A 17586-nucleotide genomic window follows, 5' to 3' on the forward strand; every position below is an offset into this window, starting at 1 on the left:
ATCTGCATGGCATGCGCCAGACCAAGAGTAGCAGGAAGGACACTGTTTTCCATTGGCTTTCAGATTTATTGGTTGCGCTGAAAGTGGGGATGGGGTGGGGTAGTGGAGAAGATTCTCAGTCCGAAGGATTGGAGAAGAAAGCAACAGAGATGCTACAGCAGAAACAACCAATTTGCACGCACGCACGCACGCACGCGCACACACACACACCACCCCAGAACTTAAGTCACTGAGAATAAATCCTACTCAGGTTTATGATGGTCATCAATTTATGAATCCAGCAACAAGTGCAATGAAATTAACAACAACAACAACAACAACAACACTTACATTTCTATACCACACCTGCGAGCACAAGGTGGCGTGGTTCACCCACTCTTCATTTAACCCTCACAACAACCCTGTGAAGTAGGCTAGGCTGGGAGATGGTGACTGGCCTAAGGGCACCCAGTGAGCTTCATGGCTGAGCAAGGATTTGAACCTTGGTCTCCAAGGTGATAGACTCATCGAGTTGGAAGGGACCACAAGGATCAGGTTGTCCAACCCCCTGCAACGCAGGAATCTTTTGCCCAATGTGGGGCTTGAACCCACAACCCTGAGATTAAAAGTCTTGTGCTCTGCTGACTGAGGCCCAGCACTCTAACCACTGCGCCACACTGGCTCTCAATGTGATGCAACCTTCGGAATGCAGTGTTGCAGAAAGCACCAGCCTGCAGGCTATGGCCATCTGTCATAGATGCTTTAGCTGAGATTCCTGGAGTGCAGGGGGTTGGACTAGATGACCCTTGGGTCCCTTCCGACTCCATGATTCTACGAACAGGAAATAGTGGTGGCTGGACAGGGGGAAGAGAAAATATATGCACTTACAGTGTGGAGGGGCTATCAATGCACAGGCATTGCCAGTGCAACAGTGCAGAGTGCTCCTTATGCTTTTCCCTTTCCCTATAGTCATGTGCTTTGGGGGATAATGGCACTTGTCAGAGAACGCACAGCTTTTCACTATAGTCTGAAGCAGCTTGCCATCTGCAGAAGAAGGGAAGAGAAAGAGGTTCATTCATTCACAATGAAAGCATCCACCTTATTTCACACAATATTAAGAGTGCTTGATGTGAACAGGGGCAAGGTACAAAGGGCCTTCTCTTCTCTGTTTTTAAAAACTGAGATTTTTCTCCTCTCCCTGCTCTCCCCCTTGTGAATAACTTATATTTTTCTCTTCTTTGCAAGCCTAACCTCCCCTCTCGGCTCCCTGGAAGCCGCAAGGCTTTTCTATCTGTTGTCGGAGCTACGGGCCTTGGGACAAAGAAGAGGAATAGGGACTCAAGTGATTCCAGACAGCTTGATAAGGCAGGCAGTAGAGAATGCAACATTTATATGGGATAGTAGAATTAGCTAAAGAATGCAAGACCCTCCAAGTGTCCCTATTTCCCAGGGACAGTCCCGGATTTACAGAAGCCGTCCAGGTTTCTGATTTGATCCCGGAATGTCCTGCATTTCCTTAGGACATCCCTATTTTCATCTGAGAAAAGTTGGAAGATATGAGAACGCAACTTTGATGAAAAGTTCCCCGCTGCCATGGCATTGTTTAATGAAGGTAGGAGCATGTTTCTGTAACCATGTACAGAAACCATGGACACGTGTGAGATGATCCCTCAAGTAACTTATACATATTCAAATCCAAATCACTTTATTTCAGCTTTAAGCTCATAGACATAATAAAATAAAAACAGAACCGTGCACGATTTGATTTACAATTAAAAGGTAAAATAGCTTAAAGGATATACAGAATTAGATAAGGATATAATAAAAGAATTTCAAGTTGTATATAACAATCCATTCTGTCTCTTTATATGTCAAAACAGAAGTTAAAATTTTTGCCATTTGTAGAGTTACAAACAGATTTGTGTCTTGCAATAAAAAAGCAAGGTGAGAATCTTCCAGATGCCCATGGAGTTTTTGAATTAGTGGGAGCAATAAATTCTTACGGACAGCACAATATAAAGGACATATAAACACTATGTGCTGCAGGGTTTCAATCGAAGAGTTATCACAGGCACATAAAACCGAAACTTGGCCCTTAGAAAATCTGTGAAGGAGGGCATTTGAGGGGAAGACATTAAAACGTGCCTAAATAAAAGCAAAACGATGTGTGGAAATGGGAAGGGATGATAAGCAAGCTGGCACATGAAATGAAGGATTAACGCCCAAATGTTGCAGAGAACATGTCCCCCCCACCAAGCATAAGATTGCGTTGCATCTCTACATCGTCCAATCTTTGGGTAATAAACTTTTTTTGCTGTAGTAAGATCGTACTTCAGAATTTCTAAAGGCGAAATTCCAAAAAGCGAGAGTTTGGCGTGGATCTTACTAGCCCAAGGGCCAGTAAACTCATCGCGCCATAAGGATTGGGCTAGATAATAATTAGGTAATCTGTGCCAAAGTGTTAACCAATAGCTAAAAACATGCTTCCACAGGAGTGTCTCCAAGGATTACTCACACATTACTCACACAAGTGGGAACTTTCAAGAGGTGACGGAATAATTGATTTTGGAGAGACTCAAGAGCTGAGACATTTGCCAAGGCAGCCCAAAGTGGCACATCATAACCAACCGTGGCAACAACTCTCGATTTATACACCTTCAACGCCGAGGGCACATGTAGGGCACTATCCATAAAATAGAATTGGAGTAGTGCATAAGACAAAGCTTTTGCCTTGTTAAGAAGGTATTGTATCTGTGCTGTCCACCTCATATTTTGTTGAAAGAGTATGCCTAGGTATTGGAACTGAGTAACTTGTTCCACTGCCTCTCCATCAAGCTTCCAAGTATATTGTTTCCGGCTTCTGGAAAAGATCATTATTTTAGTTTTGGAGTGGTTAATGGCTAGATGACTGGATTGACAATAGGACACAAAAATCTTCAGTGCTCTATTTAGAGCAACTCGTGAGTAGGCAAGAATCACTGCATCATCTGCATACAGGCGCAGCGGGCATCTATAATCCACAAGGCGGGGGGGGGGGCATGGATATTAGCAGATGAATCAGCTAGGGGCTTTCTCATATCGCTTATATACAGGTTAAAGAGAAGGGGTGCCAGTATACAGCCTTGACGGACTCCCCTATTTATAGGCACGCTGTTCGTGAGTTCACCTGAAGGAGTTAATCTCACTCTGGCAGCTGATCAACCATGTAATTGAATCATGAGCCATAGCTGTCTTCTATCTATACCCCACGTATATACCTCACCCATAGATTGTTCCTGGGAATACTATCAAAAGCTGCCTTCAAATCAATGAAGGCTGCACATAAATGGCCCCGCCTAGGGGCCGAGTATTTCAGTGCAAGATGGTACAGAATTACGGTGTGATCAGTTGTGAAGCGATTAGACCTAAAACCCACCTGTTCATGCCCAATTAAGTTTGACTCTTCCGCATAGCTGCCAAGTTATCCCTTTTTTAAAGAGATTTTCCCTTATGCTGAATAGGCTTCCTCGCGAGAAAAGGGAAAACTTGGCAGCTATGCTCTTCCGTCCACTGGGCTAATTTGGACAACAACAAAAAACGGGCATAAATTTTCCCTAAGGTTGATAGTAAGCTAATACTGCGGTAATTCCCCAGGTCAGAGGTAGGTCCTTTTTTTTATGGATTGGAATAATAATAGCCTCCTTCCAGGCCCTAGGAATGAGACCAGTGGTGTTTATGGCATCAAATACTTTGGCCAGGATTTCAGCCCACCACTCAGGATGTGACCTAATGGCCTCAGCTGGAACCAGGTCAGGCCCAGGTGCTTTACCCGCTTTCAGTTGGCTGATCAAGTCTTTTATTAACTCTGGGTCCATAGGAGGCCACTTAGGTACATGGAGAAGCAGGTGCAGATGGAGGATCTGCTTGCGAGAAGAAACTGGGGGGTATTGCCTTGTTCTTCTGTTGATTACTGACCAGAATTCACGCGGATTGTGAGATTTAGGTGCTTTAATTAAGGCCTGCCAGCGATTTTTTTTTTGCCAGCTGCGTTTAGCCTTTAACTGGGCCTGCTTATAAGCAGTTTTGGCTTGGAAGTATGTAATTGGGAGGTTGGTAGCTCCTGAAGCCTTATAATCGTTATAAATTGAGGGCAAGAGCACTCTGGCCTGTTTACATTGGGAATCGTACCAAGGGGCCCAGGCATTGTGCTGGGTGCGCTTAGCCGCCTGGAGAGACGACGTGAAGAAGGCAGTAAGTTCTGCAGTAAATTGATTAAATACATCCAGTATCATAATGGGGTCGTGTGATTCGCAGGTTGTATCAGTTAACTGGACACGAATCCCTTTTTGATACCGTAAAAGTCAGAGTACAGACGATTTTGTACCTTGGACCAGTTTAAACCTCTCACTGTAGCCACTGTGTTAGATTCTATCCAAAATGGGTGACTGGGTGACGTTGCCAGTCTAGGGAGAGTGCAGATACTAAGGGGAGATAGTCACTGGTTGGCATATTGTCGACCTTGAAGGAAAATATGTTCGGCAGCAAGTCCCTCGAAATCAGGAGGTAATCTAATACACTATTTGATTTTGTGCCTAGATGGGTTAATTCCCCCGGTACATCTGGGGGGCAACTACCATTCAAGGAGACTAAGTTTAAATGTATAGCCAGCTGGAAGAAAAGAACACCCGCCTCATTCACTTTAGTATCTTTAGAGATTCGCCCAGTGATGGATTCCAGATCATAAATACCAAGACCACTTGGATTTAGTCAAAGCTTCCCAGTTGGCTGCTATTCAGGCATTAAAATCCCCTCCTATTAAAACCTGGGCATTGGGATGCTTAGCATGACATAATGTTAGATGGTCGTCAAGTATTTCCCATCTAGATCTAAGTTCGGAAGAGGAGCCTCCTGGTGGTAAGTATACATTTGAGATTAACAATGAAACTTTTTCGGCAGATATCAAACCAGAGAAAACATAAGGGGGAGATGTCTGCAGTAATGTAAGTTTGGTCTGTAAATTAAGAGAAATACCTAGTACAAGACCACCTTTAGGTCGGCGTCCCCTCCTAGAGGGGCAAGCAGGAAGTGTTATTAGTTTAAATCCATTTATAATATTTCCAACCTCCCAGTTTTCTTGGAATAGAATAATATGAAACAAATTAATATACGCCTGGAATTCTGGATCAGATTTTTTCTTCTGCCACCCTGCTATATTCCAACACAGGACCGATAAGGGTGGATTTCTGTACCATCCTTTCTGTACTATCCGTAATTTTGCCGGTAATAGTGGCCCGGAAGGGTTGTCTATGACATTGGCTGGTTCTTGGGTTTTAGGAGTTTTAGCTCCGTCTAGATCTAAAAAAACGGTCATTCTTTGGATGGGTATGTTCTGGTATATTAACTGTGTGATGTGGTGGAGTAATGAGGTCACTTATACTAGATACAGTGGTGCCTCGCTAGACGAAATTAATTCGTTCCACGGGTCTTTTCTTATGGCGAAAAAAATCGTCTAGCGAATCCCATAGGAATGCATTGAATTTTTTTTTGCCCATAGGAACGCATTAATTGAATTTCAATGCATTCCTATGGGAAACCGTGATTCGCTAGACGAATTTTTCGTAAAACGCATTCGTCTAGCGAGGCAAGCTCCGCTCAAAAAATCCTTTCGTTAAGCAGAAATTTCATTAAGCAGGGCATTCGTTAAGCGAGGCACCACTGTAGTAGTTTGGTTTGATTGATTTTTCCATCAAGGTGCCCACTCTCCATGCCCGTCTTTCATTCTTCTGCCTGAATAACCTCCAGGGATCCCAGTTTATCCATAAGGATTGAGCTGTTCTCCACCATCGGCACAGCTATTTCGGCTTGATGTGTCCTGGGTCTTGTTGGGGGTACTGGAGAGCCCATTTCCCCTGGGGACAAAAAAGACTTCATGCCTATTCTTCATTGGATATAGGCTTTGTAGTATAAGTGGCAAGGTTGAATTCCAGAGGAGCAGGAGAGCCTAGGAGGGAGATGTAATTCCTTCTACGTATTTAGTAGTCTAGCTATTGACGCATCATGGGATTCCTGAATTTGCTCCAGGGAGGCTAAGAAGAGCTGTTCATATTCTTTATGGTTTATGCATATTCATAACATGTAGTGTTCGCGTGAAACTTTGCAGATAAAAATGAGCTTCTTGCATTTGCATGGTGCGCAGAATCTTGGAGTGTTAACTCTCTGTGCCTCTTTCTTGCTTAAGCTTGAAAGAAACCTTTTTCTATCGTTCCACCCCAATAGTGTTTTCCTTTCTTTGTGTGTGTACTGGAGGCACACTGGTTGAGAAACACTGGTGTAGTCCTTTCCTGGTTTGGTGGGTTTAATTGTGTGTGTGTGTCCCTTTACACTTACCTATAATAGTGTCAGTAAACACAACAATGCAAGTATCTTGGCCCTCAGCGCAGGTCTTTCTCCTGCCGTTGCAGATGTTGCCAACATCAGTACAAGTTTCACACTCCAAAGAATTACCTGGAGGAAGGAAGACAGCGGGGATTGTGGTGCCTTTATGATGCAATGGTACCTTGGTTGTCAAACAAATCGGCTCCCGAACGCCGCACACCTGGAAGTTTGTGAACATTTTTGGGAAGCCAAACGCACAACGCGGCTTACGCAGCTTCCAACTGAGTGCAGGAAGCTCCTGCAGCCAATCGGAAGCCACACCTTGGTTTTCAAACAGTTCCAGGAGTTGAACGGACTCCCAGAACGGATTGTTCGATGACCAAGGTACCACCGTATATGCTTTATTTACACATATATACAATCAGAGCCTGCAATGGAGGGGTTTGCAGCATTAGCACCCCAAAAGGATCTTGCTTCTCCCATAGCTGCAGCCTTGGATTCAAGCAGAGTATTGCTGGCTTCCCAGCCTTCAGCTTTGCTTCCAGCCACTAGCTCACATAACTCAAATCTCAAGTCTGGCCTTTGTGTTTCTAACTACCAGTGAGTTGAGGGAGATGCAGCCACCCATTTGTTTAATCTGGCACAGAGCCACTTCTTTTGTTACCTTAATGACCCATATTTAGAGGGCCTCGCCAGGAAGCTACCTCAATGATTCCAAGAATGGAATCTGTGCTGGAGCCAGGAATTAGAAGCAGGGTCAGGCCAGATCACTGAAGCCAGACCTTTGGCCTCTCTAGCTCAGCAGTTTACACTGACTGACAGCAGCCCTCTCAGGATGCGTTCACCCCCAGATATATTTGAGGATGCCAGGGACTGACTCTGAGACATTCTGCATGCAAAGCACGTGCTCTGCCACCAAGCTGTGACCCTTCTTTCAAGATTTTTTGGAAACACGGGCTCTAAAGAGCCTCTACTCAGGAGACTTTAAATTCTTTCCTTCCAACTCTGCGACAACAAACACTCAGCATATTATCAGTCTTGCATGCCCATCTCCAACTTGCTCCCAGCTACTTCTTACCCTTTGTCAGAAGTACAAAGAAGAGGAAAGATGCCAGGAGAGTCTGCATCCTGGTAGGACAGCTACAGGGGACAAGCAGTGGAGAAACTCTCTACAATGAAGCAATTTTCTGGCACCAAGAGCCTGCAAGAGTATGCAGAGGGAAATGTCTGTGTGTCAAATGGCAACTTCCCGCAGTGTGCATGCAAATGCAAACACTTGATAAGGCATAATTGACTTGCTAGTAATCTTCAGAAGCAGAGGGGTGATACAATTCTCACTTGGTGGAATGTGTACAGTGTGTGTGTGTGTGTGTGTGTGTGTGTGTGTGTGTGTGTGTGTGTAAAATGTGGAAACTCCTAACCCTTATCCCATTCTGGACCTGGACCCCAAATATCTGAATGAGCACTTCCCTTCCTATAAGCCAGCCTGAAGAATAAGATCAGCGAAGGATCCACCTTAAACATTTGGAGGGCAATAACTCAGTTGAGGGTCTTCTCAGTGATGGCTCCATGAATGTCAGACTCCCTTCCCACATGCTATAATCTATCCAGAGATGTTTTTGTGTAGTGTGGGTAATAAATACTAATAATGCAATGATAATGATGTTTATATTATATTATATTATATTATATTATATTATATTTAATGAACTAGAACATTTGGCAGAGTATGACAGCACAAATGTTCATGGAAAAGACATATCTTTTTATATTTCCATATGAAATTCCTGAGATGGCAGATCACAGAATCACAGCCTGCTGCACTCAGGGGCACTTTGAACATGGGCAGCAAGAGCTATAGAATCAAGAGCTGGCTTTTCTAACTGATTTTCAATGTGACCCATATCAAGTGTGCATTCAGAAGTCCATTTTCAATCCCATTAATGTATGACTTGCTGTTGGGTTTTTAAAATATAGATATATGAAAATTTGCAATTAAATGTGTATTTTATCTCAATATTTGCAATTCTGAACCTATCATATCAGGAAATACGCATTTTTGTGCATTTTCCGAGCTAAAAACTGTCACAAAACTCAACTGAAGTATACATTCTGACTGAGGTATTAGTGAGAGAGGTGTAAATTAAGTTTGTTTGCTTTTTAAAAAGCAAAGTTCTCCTCCATCACTAGTTCTTAAAAAACAAAATAGGGACGTTTCCATACCCTCAACATCTCTCCAATGAATGATAATTTTACTATTATATCCCACATATCTTACTGGGCTGCCCCAGCCACTCTGGGCAGCTTCCAACATATATAAAAGCATAATAAAACATTAAACATTAAAAAAAACCTTTCCTATACAGGTTTGCCATCAGACAGCTGGGGGGGGGCACAGTTGGATAACTCCATACCCTCCAACATTTCATCAGTGAAAATAAGGACACCCTAAAGAAAAGTGGGACATTAATCAGAAACAGGGACGGCTTCTCTAAATCCAAGACGTCCCTGGAAAATAGGGACACTTGGAGAGTATGGACATTTCAAGAAAGTCCTTGGACTACCTTCATAGCAAATGTACGTTATGTACTGTATTTTCAAGCACATCTAGGTTGGGCTAGCTGTTGTTTTAATTGCAGTCAGAAATGCAAGCTTAGAGGGGGAAATACAGAAATGTGCAAGACAAGATGGACTGGAGATAGGAATTTATCTATCTTTGCCCCAAGAATAGGAACAAGTTAAAGCAGTCTCCTACAGCAAGGCAGGGGGACTTCTGGCCCATGGGTCTAATGAAGTCTCCCCATTAGACTTTGCGAGGCTCATTTTAAAACATCTGCGCTGCTTGCCAGTCTGTTTCTGGGCCCATTTCAAGGTGCTCCTGCGCTTAAAGTCCTAATCAGCTCAGGCCCCAAATACCTGAAAGGCCTCCTCCTTCCCTATAGAACCCCTTAGCAAGGGGGAACAATCCCTACTGCTTGTCCCACCACCCTGAAAAGCTCAGTGGTGGCAATGGTGGCCACACGGGAGGGCCTTCTTTTCGCAAACCGCTTTGAGATCTTTTACAGCAGAGCGGTGTATGCCATTATGAAATTAATATTGAGAACGAATGAATGAATTCTCTGTGGCAGGCAGCCCCTGAGGCCACGTCGACGCCCCGCATTTAGAGATCTAGAATACCAGTTTAAACAGTTATGGCTTCTTCCCCCAAAGGATTCTGGGAGATGGGCCTGAACTGTCCTGACCAGGGCTGGCCCAAGGCATTTTGGCACCTGAGGCAAACTACAAAAATGCTGCCCTCCGCCCTGCCAGAGGAGGAGCTAGTGAAGATAAGGAACAAGAGGGGAACAAGATCTGCTTCGGGATCTTCTGCCCCCGTGGATCCTGCCGCCCGAGGCGGTTGCTGCACGTTGCCTCATGGGTGGGCCAGCCCTGGTGTACAGGCCCATAAAAGGCATCCTTGAAGCCCCACCATTGTATGGAGGGAGGGGAATGGGCCTGGGGTGATTCTACTGGGCGTATATTGGGAACCTCCCTGGGATCTTCGAATGGCGGCATACAAATTTAATAAATATTAATACGCTACTAAAAAGAGACGGAGGTGCAAGAAGTGCATGATAGGAAGGGAGCCTCTAAGGTTCTTTTCACATTCAAGTGACAGTAGCCTACCAATATTATCACAACAGGTCCCATCACAACCCATGACCATGTATGTTACCTAATCCGCACTATATGCTCTATCCATCCATTTATTTCATTTATAGACCACCTTTTTTCTCCAAGGAGCTCAAGGTGGCATATGTGGTTCTCCCCCTCCTCATTTAATCCCCACAACAACCCTGTGAGGTAGGTTGGCCCATTACCATCTTATGTATTTTTTAAAAAAAGTGCTGTAAAGTTATTATAATGCCCTGGAGGGGGGCCTTTGAAGAATCACAGCTTTCTCTTTACCCTGGCACACCCCAGGAATCACTTGGAAAACTTTGATTAGCATCTATTTAGTTCCACGTTACTACCTAGAGCAAATTCACCCTAAATACAACACGTATAGAAAGAAATCAGCAGTTGCCCCCATCTGCTAGATGAAACATTAAACTCTTGTGCATTAAAAGTGGAAAGATCTAACTGCGACATCAAGTGAAAAATCTGCCAGCTTCTTTAAACACCGAATTCACTAAAAGAGAGTGTGCAGTTTATACACTTGTTGGAAAGAAACATCTGATAACCAGGGTCCCTGATAAGGGAAGGGGGGGCATTGTCCCCCAAATTTATAAATGGATGGCTATGGACAAATCTGGGGGATTGAAATGTATGTGGGAAACAGATTAAGGAACTGGAATTGAACATGAATACCATTATTAAAGATATGGAACGGCATTAAATATATGAAATACCACATTAAAGGTATGAAACTGGAAATGGTGCAAAAATGGCATCTTACCTCACTAACATTTGCAACATAGCTCACCATTGTGCTGGCTTGGCTGCAGAGAAAGGGGTCATTACTGGCACATCTATGGATATACCCCAAGGGGACAATGTTTTGAGACCAGGTGATGGTGATATAGATAAAATGACCCATCAGCCTATCACCAGCACTCCAGAGCTAGCTTTACTGAATCTGTATATGAATAACAACAAAGACCTGGTAGATAAACACTTAACTGGATTTTTGTTGGCAGCAGCAAGTATGACACTAAGGGAACCTGTATTATCCTGATATGAGAGTGTGTGGTAAACAGCACCCACAGAGAAATTAACACAAAACCCAGAGCTACACAAGGACAAATTTGCTGGAGAATGGTGGAACTTTATTACATTTAACAAAGACACCAGAAAATGAAAGACCAGCCCCAAAGATTTGCACCGTTTTGTAGATAGCATAACTGACAAATATTTGCATCTCGCTTCTTGTTGCCATTTGCTAGCACTGTAAGGGAACGAATAGTATCCCATAGAGGAGTTTCCTGGAACAAAGCAATGAGAGTTGATAATAATTTGTTAAAGCTGTACTGGATGGGACATCAGGTTCCGAGGTGTTGGAAAACAACAATAAATAATATTGAAAAAAGGGGAGACGAAAGACAAAATGGTTAAATCAACAATGATACAATGGGCTACAGACCTGGGACATAATGTAGAAATGAGTGCATGGGGAAAGCTGTAGAAAGTAGATATGAAATTTACTGCTTGTTAAAAGATAATTATATGAAAATGATGTATAGATGGTACCCAAAACCTAACAAATTATGCTGGAATTGATGGATTTTTTTCATATGTGGTAAACTTGCAAGAAAGCAAGGGTATTTTGGGAAATAATACATGATGAGATAAAAAAAAGATGTCCAAAATGAGCATACCAAAAAAAGCCTGAAGCGTTTGTTGGGGATTATAGGAGTAGAAATCCCAAAGAAAATATTAAAGTTGTCTATGTACTGTATGTAACAACAGCAGCTAGGATTCTTTATGCATGAAAAATGGAAGTATGAAGCTCCTACCAAAGAATGGATAAATAAGATGATTATATATATATATATATATATATATATATATATATATATATATATATATATAAAATTTGTATATATATAAAACAAACCAAAAACAACAAAGAAAGACACACACAAAAATAACAAACACAATACATACGCTACATTAAAAAAAATATCAGAAATATCTTCTATCATAGAATCTATCATTAATGACTTCCTCCAATCCTTCCCTACTGCGTTTCATTATACTGCTTCAGTAGTACTTCCATATCTTAATTCCCATCTACTTCCATATCTTAATTCCCATCTTTTAAATAATTATCTGAACATATTAAAACTCTCATTAACTTGGTAACATAATAAATCTCTTATTACTATCTTAAAATACAACTCTATTCTAATTAATTCTTGATACTCAATACAATAACACAACTAAATCTTACTACACAATAATAACTCAACTAATCCTCCTCTACAACCTCCTTATACTTCCAAATCTTTTATTAAACACTGCTAATCTTACAATTATTTTCTAATAAACTTTAAATTTCTTCCAATCTTCTTTTTTTTTAAAAAAAGTAATTTTTATTGGTTTTGCATATAAACTGAACAAAAAGAAAATTAGACACATAAACATAAAATAACATATTTTCCTCCTTCTTCCAAACCCCCCCCCCCCCCCCGAGATCCCTCCTGCCACCAGGTATCCCCATGGACAGTGCGCAGTCAAAGGCGGTGCATCTTCATAGCTGGGCTTGTCCCCCCCCCTCATCCCCCCCCAGAACCCCCCTCTTCCAATCTTCTTCCACCGATTCTTCCCCCTGGTCACGGAGTCTCCCGGTCAGCTCAGACAGTTCCATGAATTCTATCAGCTTCAACTGCCAATCATCCACCGTAGGTAAATCTTCTGTCTTCCCATTTCTTGCTAATACTGATAAGTAGTGTGCATGCACACGAAAGCTCATACCAAAATAAAAACTTAGTTGGTCTTTAAGGTGCTACTGAAGGAATTTTTTTATTTTACTTCGACCCAGACCAACACGGCTACCTACCTGTAACTGATAAGTAAGATGTAAATGTACTTACTATGCAGCACTGACAAAATTAACAGCAAGATTAAGAGAACCTAATAATGAGTGCTTTGTGGAAGGATGGCTGCCTTTTTGGATTACTTAAAGAAGTATTACAGTATGATGTACTTGTGAACAGGATCTGAGCTATGAGCAATGGAAGTAATTAGATTATAATATCATGATTATGATCTAATAGATAGAAGATAGGATGCAGCAGAAGGGGAGAAACAACTCCATGAAAAACAGAGTGGGAAGCAGACAAAAGCAAGAGAAGAGACGGAATTGTGTTTTGATTGTATGTGCTAAAAATGTTGAAAATTGATAAAATATAATTGGGGGGGGGGGAATACTGAAAAAAAGAAAACCCTCCATGCCTAAGCGATTTTCCTCCCAACTGCCTTGCTAAGAACCCTTTCAGCATCTTCCTCCAAATCGTCCATGAATCTTTCCAGCATTCTCAGCGTCGACATAAAAGCAATTCTTCCCGCTGCTGGGGAGCCAAGGAGCAGCAATAGAGGTGAGAACATAACACGGAAAAACCCGACCTGCGCGTTGGTCAGTAACCTGCCTACATGCAAAGGCAATGCTGAAGACAGAGGGGACTTCTTCATCTCAGCTCTAAGTTCCTCCTCAGGTTGCTTGACCAGCCTAGCGAGTTTGGCAAGAGACCCATCATCCACACCAAACTCCTGATAGTAATTTAACATGGACGGCAAGAGGAGGGAGGTGTCACAAGCAAAAGGGATGTCTGGCGTTGGGGTTGCGGTGACGCCACACGACACCGTGGCTACTTCCCACACGTGTTTCTTCAGAACCGCTTTCTTCTTCTGTAGGATATGCGTGGAAATGCTTGGAAGGGCCAAAATAAAAGCCCGTTGTTTGTGGACAGGGAGGTCCTTCTCTAGAGTTTCCTCCAAACGGTGGAAATCGTACTTGTTGAGGTCGTATCTGGAAAGGAGGAAAACCCCCTGAGAGGTGAACTTTGCGTCTCTGAGTCTCTGCATACAGTCGTTACGGATTTTCCTCAGGACACCCTCCTCATCATAGAAGGGGGCCTGTTGTCTCCTGGCACTTTCCAAATCCCAGTCGACCTTGGTGCGCACAAAGTAAAACTTTTTCCCCAGCTGCTCAATTGCTTTTGCCAGGAGAATATCATTCTGGCATAAATGGCGGCTGCTGACAATAATGAAGAAGTCATAGCGGTCAAAGTTTACCTGCTGGAGGTACGTATCAGCTGTGAATTGAGGTGTGCCAATTCCTGGGAGATCCCATATTGTTACACTGGGAAGTTTAGGGTGCTGGTAAGGGACTACGTTCATAGTGGTTTCACATACTCCAGTTTCTGCAGCACCTTCTTCCTCATCGCTAAGACCTCGAAGGGCATTGACCAGGGCAGATTTCCCAGCACCCGTTACTCCTGAAATGGCGATGTCAAGCTTGATCTTATCTGGTGTTTCCAGCAAAATGCTAAGGACGTCTGCCATTCTGCTGTTTTCCAGCAACTCAGCCATGGTTCTGGAGGTCTCACCTGAAAGAACACAACAGAGAGGCATTTCATTTTCATAGAATCACAGGGTAGAATCATTGAACTGGGAGTTGGAAGGGACCCGGGGGTCATCTAGTCCACCCCCTGTAATGCAGGAATCTTTTGCCCAATATGGGGATCAAACCCAAACCTAACCCTAACCCTAACACAGCTGTCCATGGAGGCGCAGGTTAATTCTATGTCCAGGACAGCTGTCTACCAGCTGCATCTGGTACACCGGCTGAGACCCTACCTGCCTGCAGACTGTCTTGCCAGAGTGGTGCATGCTTTAGTTATCTCCCGCTTGGACTACTTCAATGCGCTCTGCATGGCGCCACCTTTGAAGGTGACCTGGAAACTGCAATTAATCCAGAATGCAGCAGCTAGACTGGTGACTGGGAGTGGCTGCCAGGACCATATACCGTAACACCGGTCCTGAGAGATCTGCATTGGCTCCCAGTACGTTTCCAAGCACAATTCAAAGTGTTGGTGCTGACCTTTAAAGCCCTAAATGGCCTTGGTCCTCTATACCTGAAGGAACATCTCCACCCCCATCGTTCAGCCTGGATACGGGTTCCCTCGTTGCGAGAAGTGAGGTTACATGGAACCAGACAGAGGGCCTTCTTGGTAGTGGTGCCCGCCCTGTGGAACGCCCTCCCATCAGATGTCAAGGAAATAAGCAGCTATCCTATTTTTAAAAGACATCTGAATGCAGCCTGTTTAGGGAAGTTTTTAATATTTAATGCTGTATTGTTTTTAACACTCGATTGGGAGCTGCCCAGAGTGGCTGGGGAAACCCAGCCAGATGCGTGGGGTATAAATAAATTATACAGTGGTACCTCGGTTTACAAACACAATTGGTTCCGGAAGTCTATACTTAACCTGAAGCGTTCTTAACCTGAAGCGAACTTTCCCATTGAAAGTAATGTAAAGTGGACTAATCTGTTCCAGGCGGGTCCGCGGTGTACTCAACCTGAAGCGTACTTAACCCGAGGTATGAGTGTAATTGGTTCTGGAAGTCCGTACTTATCCTGAAGCGTACTTAACCTGAAGTGAACTTTCCCATTGAAAGTAATGGAAAGTGGATTAATCCGTTCCAGACAGGCCCGCAGAGTACTTAAACTGAAAATACTCAAACCGAGGCATACTTAAACCGAGGTATGACTGTAATTATTATTATTATTATTATTATTATTATTATTATTATTATTATTATTACCAACTGAGCTTTACAAGGTTCCCTTTGCTATTTTGTTAATTTGGAGCGGGGAAAGAAAACATGGCCTTGCCCTTCATTGGTTTGTCACCTTTGGAATGTGTTGAGGTCCAGAAAGAGACACATGAAGGGCCACATTTACTGTAGCTCCCAGGCCTCAGGTTCCCCATCCCTGACCATAGCCAAGGGGGTGGGGGGCAGCTGCCTCTCCTAAATCAAGTAAATAAATAAAAATACTTACCTAACTGACCAACTGCATTGCAGTTAAAAACATGCATTTTATTGATCATGGTAATATTTCTTTCAAACCTCTCAGAGGTTTTGCTACAATCAAACTATTAAATAGATAACTTCAAATTAGAAGAGATTAAAGCATGCCAATGCCCATGTGTCTGGATACACTTTCCTAAACAAAACAAAACAAACGTTTTAAACTAAGCAGATGCCAAAACAGTGCAGTGGAGATGCCTGCCTGGTGTCAACCACACTAAAACAGCAATTCACACAAGTGCAAAAACATAAAGAGAAATCATCTGCAACCTTCCAACTGTTTGACCTCACCCACAAAGGTGCTCTCCATCGCCTCCCAATACAAACAGCGGCCAACAACACAATACTGTACTGGCATCAGATATTGATATGTCATTGAAATAAACAGTGTAACATTTTCTTTGCATGACAGAAAAACTGGGCACAGTTTCAAGATAGTCTGTTTTTTAAAAAAGATACCAGTTTGTGCAAGGTTTGGAACTGCCAGCATCAAGGCCTCTTAACAGCCCACAACCTTTTTAGGGTTGCCTGGATGTTGGTCCTCAGGACACGGAAGTGGGACTCTGGAAACCTCGCCAGTAATGCTGGCTTAATCACTCTGGAAACTACATCACACCAAGCATCTAACCATTGCTCCATCTAGCTCAGTATTGTCAGCACTGACCCTCCAGCTTTTCAGAAAAGAAGACATTCCCATGATGCCGCGGTTTAAATCTGATACGGTTTGCGTGCAATGCCTGTGCTTCACCGCTAAGCTGCAGCCTTTCCCCCCCATTTGCAGATGGTTGGAAGAAGCAGAATTACGGGAGAGGAGGAGGAAACCAGAATCACGAAAGAAGAAGCAGCAAGGATTGAGACTAAACTAAGCCAGCTGCAGGTGCGCGCGCGTTTTTGTGGGCTTCTAGCAAGAGATCTGCAGTGGGGACCCTCTCTCCCAGCACCCACATGTCTCTTGCACTATTTCCCTCTCCCCTGCCCCGCTACAAACTCAAGGAGGGTGGGTGGCTGTTGCTATAGCTTAAAGGGCTTGGAAAGTGTTTTGAGCTCACCTTCAGTTCCCTGCAAAGCGGCTGGAGTCTTCCTCGAGAGTAGCCCTCCGCTTTGGTGCCGTAGCAGCAACGCACAACAACCCTGACGCCTGCCTGCAATTCTCCGGGACTCGCTGGAAGTAAAAGTGAAACAAACCTTCACTCTGCCCACACCCAAACTAAAGACTCTGTGCCTGGTGCCACCTTGTGACCCTGATTTTTATGTACACCATGGGAAGGCTAACGGTTACCCAACTACTGTAAATACTGTACTGTACTGTACTGTATTAACTGACAGGGTGAGAATTTTTGTATAGCTCATTTTTTCTACGTGTTTTACGTTTCTTCTTTATGACTGCTATTGTAATAAATAATCTTTCATAAAAAATATTACATTACATTCTTCATTAACTTATCTTTCCATTGATATATAATTTTATGGTATTGCTCCAAAAGAAAGTAGTGTTATGAGCCATCAAACCTCGGAAATGCACCTTTTCCAAAAGGTTTCCACAATTTTGGCCACTAGTGTAGTTCTCTCTGTCACACACACACACACACACACACACACACACTACATACTGTGTAGAATTGTAGAGCTGGAAGGGACCCCGAGGGTCATCTAGTCGAACCCCCCTGCAGGGCAGGAATC

At 43.3% G+C, this 17586-nt stretch overlaps 1 protein-coding gene across 1 annotated transcript; it reads right to left on the reverse strand.

Moving 5' to 3' along the window:
• Positions 1-12612: 12612 nt before the first annotated feature.
• Positions 12613-17061, reverse strand: LOC118087814 (interferon-inducible GTPase 5-like). The gene is made up of 2 exons (XM_035120825.2): positions 16956-17061; positions 12613-14423 (listed from the first exon to the last, which is right to left on the reverse strand). The coding sequence occupies exon 2, from the start codon at positions 14404-14406 to the stop codon at positions 13270-13272; it is 1137 nt and encodes a 378-aa protein (XP_034976716.2). The 5' UTR covers positions 14407-14423; positions 16956-17061; the 3' UTR covers positions 12613-13269.
• Positions 17062-17586: the final 525 nt, after the last annotated feature.

The sequence above is a fragment of the Zootoca vivipara genome, chromosome 6 (genome assembly GCF_963506605.1).
Source record: "Zootoca vivipara chromosome 6, rZooViv1.1, whole genome shotgun sequence".
NCBI classification, from domain to species: domain Eukaryota; kingdom Metazoa; phylum Chordata; class Lepidosauria; order Squamata; family Lacertidae; genus Zootoca; species Zootoca vivipara.